Genomic DNA, 8,134 nt, shown 5'->3' with positions numbered 1-8,134 from the left:
AATTATATATATATATACATATATTATGCGTGTGAACAATTATGTATATATATATATATATGTATATATTTATATATACATGATTATTGAAACAATATGCGTCATCATAATTGCGTTTTAATTTCTATTAGAAAAATATTGAATATTTAATGAATATTTTTAAAAACTGAAAGTTACCAATTAATATATAATTAAAAAAAAATTGAAAATAAATTTTGATTTAATAAAAAAAAAGTATACTTATCTTTTAGCAGGATTTATTATTATAAATATTATATATTTCTTTGAAATGATGAAATAATTTGATTTGATTTCAAATTTTATCTTTTATATTTGAATGTTTTCAATAGAGAAAATAAGTCAAAAAAGACAAAAGATAAATTATGTAAGAAGTCAGAATAATTTTTTAAATACTTCAAGTTTAATATTAATAGTATCTTTTTATAATTAGTATTAAAAATTATTAAATAATTATCTTTAATTAGTTAATATTTTTTGTAATTATAAAAAAATTGTTCATTTGTAAACAAATATATAAGTATTTTTATCGTTCATTAAAAATTATTAAATTTTTCACTATTAAAAGCTTTTTTGAATTTCATGAAAATATGAAAATTATTATTTTTCAATAGAATGTTTCGAAATTTTTTCCTACTTTTTTTGTTGTCATAAGCATTCGTTTTTTTTAATTCCCATTTATGAAATAATTCTTTGTGTAATATATTAGAATATATTTTGTAATATTATATTTACAATAAAAATTAAAACACTATAATCTTGTAAAACAAATAATGAAAATATGTTTACAATTTTTATTTCGTGATCACGCGTCAACAATAAACAATACGATAAATAAGAAAAATAAATAATGAGAGAAAAATAAGAATAGGCTAAAAATTAGAGAATCAGCGCCATCTTTAGAATGCCGCAAATGAAACATATAAAAAAAAATAATGAGATAAAAACGAATATAAAATAAGAATTGACTTTTAGTGCCATCTTTTGATTGATAAAAGAATTTCATCAAATATCTTTCTTAAAATATTCAAGAGATGGCGTTGGAAGTTAATTCTTATTTTACTTTATCCTGCTTTTAAAGAGATATTTTTATTATATAAGAGATGGCGTTAAAAGTTAATTCCTACTCTATCTATCCTTTTTTTATTATTTTTTGTCCTTTTTTATGTGTTTCATTTGCGGCACTCTGAAGATGGCGCTGATTCCCTAATTTTTAATTTATTTTTATCTTTCTCTCATTATTTTATTACTTTTCTTGCTTTTTGTGAAATTCATAGATAAAATTTCGATATTTGATTTTATTATTCTTTTTATGAAATTATTGATCTTTTTTTTGTTTGTATTATATAAATATTAATATTTACATTTTTTATAAAAAAATTTCACAAATTGATATTTTTTTATATAATAAAAAATATGAATATAATTTTTAATTTATGAGTTGATTGAACAGAATTGAATTCATATATGAATTTGTTTATTATCAGTAACAATAAAAAAATATATAAATATAATTTAATACATGTAATATAAATTAATAAATAATTTATAAAAGAATATATTAAAAAAATTATTTTTAAAATCTATTGATTTTACTAATTTTTGTGATTAAACTTTATATAATTCTTATTCACTGTATTAAACATATTAGAGAATATTTTTGAACATGAAATATAATATTCTATTAAATATTAATCTATTCTATATCTGCAATATTTTTATTGAATCGGTAATATTGAAAATGACATAAAAATGATAAAGATATTCTGAAATTTTCAAGCATGGAACAAAAATACATTGGATGTTAGGTCTATTCTATCTCTTGTTTGAGGTCTAACCTTTACAAAGAGAATCCACGGTACTTATCGAAATAAAACAAACTCTTGACAGGTGTCTCACAAAAGGAAAAATGGCAAAATATTTAAATTGTGGATTCTTTTTAATATTTTTTATCCTAAATTTAGGTAAGATAAAAAGAGCGTGAAATTTTATTTTAAAAATATAATAAATAAAATTATCATATTAAAGAATTAAGTAATTTTTAACGAGCAAGTAATTCAATAAAATACAAAGTTATAAAATTATAAAGTTTTTATTTATTTTAAAATAAATTTAGGAAAAATTATATTTATTTCATTTTTTCAAGTTTTTATCATTTAGAAACAGCGACAATTTTTTTCATTATATATATATATAAAAGAAAATTATTAGATTTGTGTAATAAAATTAATAAATATAAAATTCTTATTTATAGCGGCTGCAGAACGAATAAAAGATATGATTTACATGAATTTTGAAGGGGTTGCTGCTTGTTTTCGTAGACACAATGGAACACATCAATTTGGATGTTCTTGTAAGTATAATGTTACAATACATAAGTATAATGTTACATTGTATTATTCTTTTTTACATTATTTAATTTTATGCAAAAAATTTAATTTTCAATTTCTTTTATACAATAATTTTGGTTTTAATTTAAATATATTTATTATTTATAATAAAGTTAATTTATATAAAATATGTTGTTTGTTATAGCAAATAGGTCAGGAAGTGTTGGCATTATTCATTTAATTGAAGGTGAAAGTGATATTAGGTGGCTAGAATACAATGCAACTGCTGGAGAATATACTGTAGTTCTTACATTTTCTATGTTTACCAGAAATACGTTATTTAGATTAAGAAATACACATAAGATAAATGGAGTTTTATTAGCTAGAAATATTAGTCAACCACGTCCTGATTTTTATTCTCCTGAAGATACTTGTCCTAATAGATATTCAGGATATAAAAAGTGCAATGATGCTTCTCCATGGAATCCTAGTGGATCTTCATTACTTATGGAAGATTGGCCTTTTCCAATGTTTTATACAGAGGTTGGTTTTAAATTTCTTATATCATTTATTCTTAAAATTTATATATTTTTTTCTTTTATTTTTATTTATCATAGTATCTCTAAATTATTTATTTTAATTTTAATTTTAGAATCAAACACTGATAGAAGCTATAAGATCTTGCTTTTTGACACATAATGCACATGATTTAAAAAATCAAAAATATAGACCACTATGTGCATTAGAAATGAAATCATTCATGTTTGCTGCAATTAATTCTGAATCTTGCATTAAACGTAGTGATTTTAAGTTAAATTTCAATCCAACACAATTTTGTGATCCATTGGGAGATAGGAATATATATTGGCCTTTAGCTCCCATAAATAAAGATAACAATTCTATAATATTAGTAATAGCCAGATTAGATGCCTCTTCTTTATTTGATGGAATATCACCTGGAGCAGGCAATGTAGTTACAGGATTAGTAACTCTACTTGCAACTGCTTATTATTTGAATATTTTAGCTAAAGATATTGTACTGAATAGTAAGTATGACAATGTACAATATAATCTGTGTAAATAGTTTTTATAATTAATTGTCTTTATATTTTTTTCTTTCCAGATACTAATGTTGTCTTTGCTTTATTAAATGGCGAAGCTTTTGACTATATAGGATCTAGTAGACTAATTTATGATTTGAAAGAAGGTAATTTTAATGCATTAGGTGGAATAAATTTAAAATTTGATGATATTAAGAGTGTGATTGAATTTGGTCAGCTGACTAAAGGAAAATTATATGTACATTCTAATAATGCACAAAATGACGAAATAATAAATAAAATCAGTACAGTCTTACATGCAGATGTTATGGAAAATAGTGTTCCACCTACATCTATACAGAGTTTCTTAGAAGAAAAACCAAATTTAACTGCCATTGTTATAAGCAATCACGGTAAACAATTTGAAAATAAATATTATAATGGAATTTTGGATGATGCAGAAAGTCTTAATTTTAATAGGTATTAATATTAAGATTTTTTTAATAATTTAAATTTTATATATAAGTATATTTTTATCTTAATTTTTTATTATATAAAATATTTTTCACTAGGAGTGGCATAAATGAGCTTGCAACTGTTTTAGCAAAAATAGCAGTTGATGTCGCTAAAATTCTTTATAAAAAAGTATCTGGTAATGAGCCTCCATCCATAGATGATTCTTCTGTTGAATATCAGATTTCGGAAATGTTGATTTGTTATCTAGAAAGTGCTAACTGCCCTTTATTTCATGCTGTTTCACCTCCAAATGCCAAATTAATTAATCAAGTTTTATCATTATATGTTGGTGTACATAGAGTACCGAATACTGCCACTACATTAACTGGTCAACTTCTTGCATATTTGACTAGAGAAGAAGTTCCACATATGACAGAAGCGACATGTTACGAAAATCATCTTATTTGGATGGATGATTATAATTCTACAGGTTTATGTATAAATTCTTCTGTAAATTATAGTACAGCTATGAGTCCTGCATTTATAATTGATGGTAAGTTTATTAAGTTATTATAAACTATTTTTTGAAATAAAGCATTAAATTTTTATATTTTGAATAGGATATGATATGAAATCAGGAGTTTATTCAACATGGACAGAATCTATATGGCAAACTTTAAGTGTAAGAATGTTTTTGAAGCCTTCAGTAGCTACAGAACAACTTACTATGATTTTAGGAACTTCAGTAGCTAGTATATCATTCGTCCTTGTATGGTTCATTAATTCGCGAGCTGATATATTGTTTAATTCAAGGTAATTTAATAATTTTAATATGAAAAATGAATAATATTGAGTTAATTGATTACTATGTTAAGTATTAAAGAAATTTGTTTTAGAAGAACTCTAAACTGTTAGGGATACGCTGCGGACCACATATCAATGGCCAGATTGGATCATCGGGAAAACGAAAATGTTCCAGTAACTAGCCTTTGAATGTATGGTACGCTCTCGGACAATTTTTATACCTCAATATATTTCGATGCCACCGACTTCTAATTATTATGTTATCATTATGTTGTTATGATAACAATTTAATCAAATTTTTGCACCTGTTGTTATAGTATAATGGAAGTATTCACGCGTTCGCTTAATTTATCACATCCCTTTATATTTTCATGTATATGCATAAATGTATAATATGTGTACTCAATGAATTCATGGAATTTTTTAAATTCCATAAAAAATTAATATGAGAGTATTACATCCGCATCTCAAGATAATCAGGGTATATTAACATTAAAAAATTTATTAAATTCATAGTTCATTAGAATTCTTTTGTAAACGATTAAACATACGTATTTTATTTATATAAATACGTATAACATTTATAGATAATACGATATATATAGTATTTTCGAGGATTATTTAATTCCACATTGATTTTTTCTTATTCATGAACATTTATTATTATAAATGTCATGCATGTATTTGATTCATATTATTATATATAGTAATAAATAGTTGACAATTTGTGGTATATCTATCGAAATGTAATAGTGGTAATAATTTTAATTAATTTTATATTTCTCTGTTTATTTATTATAGTTATGTTGTTTGGAAATGAATGATGTTAATGCAGGATATTTAATTTGTTTAAAACGTGGTTTTTGTTCATGATAGCTAAAAAATAGATAATTAATTATATAAAACACTTAAATGCAATAGTAATGTAATATATATATATATATAATATACATAAATTTTTTTCTAATCACTATCATATAAAAAATTTAAATTTAAATTGCAATAAGAATTTTTTTGATTAAAAAGCAATTTAAAATTAAATTTTTTTCTAATCACTATCATAAAAATATAAAAAATTTAAATTTAAATTACAATAAGAATTTTTTTGATTAAAAAGCAATTTGAAATTGTATTTTTTTCAGCTTTTCATATTTTGCATATTTACAATATTTTATTCATTAATTAGTAATTTTTCTTAATATAAGAAATAAATAAAAAAATAAGATTATTTGGTTTAGAAATTTATACTAAAATTATGTAAAAACAAGTAAAAAAAATTAGAATTTTTTTGTCAAAATTAAAATAAATCATTGTAAAAAAAAATATTTTTTTTTAGAAATATTTGTAAATATGTAATCTAATTTGAGCGCATTTTATAAAAACAATGTAAATATGTTATAAAAAGAATATTATTTACTAAATTTTTTTTTAATTTTTTTCTTCATTATCATAGGATCATTTATAAATACTTATATACTTATAACTTCTTGCAATTTCATACTTTTTTAAAAATATATAAGTACAATAAACAATGTAATTGACTGGTATTTTGTTAAATATGAATACATAGTCTTATTAATAATAATAAAATATTTTATATGATAAATGTAAACCAATTTAAATTTTATTCAAATTTTCCTATTTTTCTAAATTATAACTTACTTTATTTTATGAAGATATATTTCTTTTATTAAATATTTTTATTAGTACATTATAATTAAATCTAAGATATAATTATTTGTTGGAAATTATTAATATCTGAAGGTTACTTTAAAAATTAGAAACACATTTTGCAAGCGTGATGGCGTTTATTATTAATAAACAATTTATTTAACAGGACCTTGATGTACACGAGAAAGAAGTATTCACGTTGTTTACTTATGCTTTTTTTTTAATATGTATGTAAATATGTAATATGTTTAATTTACGATTTAAAATTTCAAGTTAGGAATGAACCTTTCAATGTTCTATAATTTTTTGTTATATATTTGCATATAGATTTTGTAATATTGTATAAACATTTATTAATTTATATTTCTTTTAGATTTTTTGAATATTTGTAAAATATATAAGCTATAACATATTTCTTATAAACATTTCATTGGTATTAATTAAATAATAAAATATAGTGAGAAAAGAGAAATATTGATAAACAAAAAAAAGAAATTAGTTTATAACAATTGCAATTAACAAAAGGAAAATCTAAAATTTGTTTGAAAAATTTGTTTTAACAAATTTGTAAAATAAGAAGAAAAAATATAATAATCTTGCTCTTTGCATATATATAATAAAATAATAAAATTTTTTTAATATTTTATGCATTGCATCTTAATACATGGATAATACATGGATAATACATGTATATAATAAATTTTAAAAATTTTCTTTTAAAATAGAAATTTTTTTTAAGTTATAATATTGCAAAATAAGTTATAATATTTAAAAAATGAAATATTAATGATATAACAAATCATGAGACAATATGCGAAATATAATATATAAAATATACATTATATTCTTAGTATATTAATTATAAAAATTTATAGAAGATAAGCAAATAATTTAAGACAATCAAATATTGAACTTAATTTTATATCAAAAGATTTTTATTATTATTATTTTTGGTCCATTCCTACTTTTTTAATTATTTTAGAGCTTGCATTTCAATTAATTGATGCAATAGATTTTGAGGTCTATTCTCATATATTGAAACAGTGAAAATATTCACATGTTTTGAATTTCTATATTTTTATTTATATTATAAGTATATAATTTGTCCAATATTTTTGAAATTGTTAATTATGGTAAATTTACATCTTTTACTATTTTCTGACTACTTAAAAAAATATATGGAATATTAATTTTTTTTTCAAAATATTGAAGTTTTTAAATCATAAGTATATTCAATAAGAAGTATAGATTGCGCAAAAATTCATAAAAGATAAAAAAACAATATTTTAAACAAGTCTACGGATCGAGCACTAAGTTTTTTCAATGCAAGCTCTAATTTTTTTATTTAATTATTTCTGGCAAATGTATTTATCTATGTATTTGTTTAAGAGTTTTTTTGTATTGTGTTTCCGTGTTTATTTTTTTGAATTAATTCATAATTTTCGGTATACAAGTATGAAGTAGGAGGCTGGGCACCGCCCACCGAATTATCACAGTCGTCTGGTGCCGCAGCACATACGTATACGTGGTTCAGCCTTATAACCTACCTCTTAATCTATCATTATTTTATAATTATACTTAGTTAAGAGTGTACAGTATAGTCCCGTACTAGGTGATTGACGCGATACGAACTGATCCTTAGTTCTATTCTTTTACGTAGAGTGCGAATTTATTGCTGGTACTTGTAAATACAAACGACCTAATCGAGTACGAGCAATTGTAGATTTTTTTATTAATTGTTGCTCCTATTAAAGATGAAAACAAAGTAGAAAATAACATTAAATAATATTCTTTCAAATTAATTTTTTCGTTGAT

General features: G+C 21.6%; 1 protein-coding gene across 2 annotated transcripts; it reads left to right on the top strand.

Annotated features, from left to right (window-relative positions):
* Positions 1 to 1,826: 1,826 nt before the first annotated feature.
* LOC102670574 (nicastrin) lies at positions 1,827 to 4,810 on the top strand. Of its 2 annotated transcripts, none has more exons than XM_006615588.2 (8): positions 1,827 to 1,982; positions 2,273 to 2,371; positions 2,554 to 2,891; positions 3,001 to 3,394; positions 3,472 to 3,868; positions 3,961 to 4,397; positions 4,465 to 4,657; positions 4,744 to 4,810. In XM_006615588.2, exons 1-8 carry the CDS (start codon positions 1,928 to 1,930, stop codon positions 4,757 to 4,759), a joined length of 1,929 nt encoding a protein of 642 aa, XP_006615651.1. In that variant the 5' UTR covers positions 1,827 to 1,927; the 3' UTR covers positions 4,760 to 4,810. The 2 variants fall into 2 exon arrangements, with proteins under 2 accessions (XP_006615651.1, XP_006615652.1); XM_006615589.2 differs by having other exon boundaries at positions 4,728 to 4,809.
* The last annotated feature ends 3,324 nt before the right edge of the window (positions 4,811 to 8,134 follow it).

The sequence above is a fragment of the Apis dorsata genome, unplaced genomic scaffold (genome assembly GCF_000469605.1).
Source record: "Apis dorsata unplaced genomic scaffold, Apis dorsata 1.3 scaffold_227, whole genome shotgun sequence".
NCBI classification, from domain to species: Eukaryota; Metazoa; Arthropoda; class Insecta; order Hymenoptera; family Apidae; genus Apis; species Apis dorsata.
This window is presented reverse-complemented; position numbering and strand designations above follow the sequence as displayed.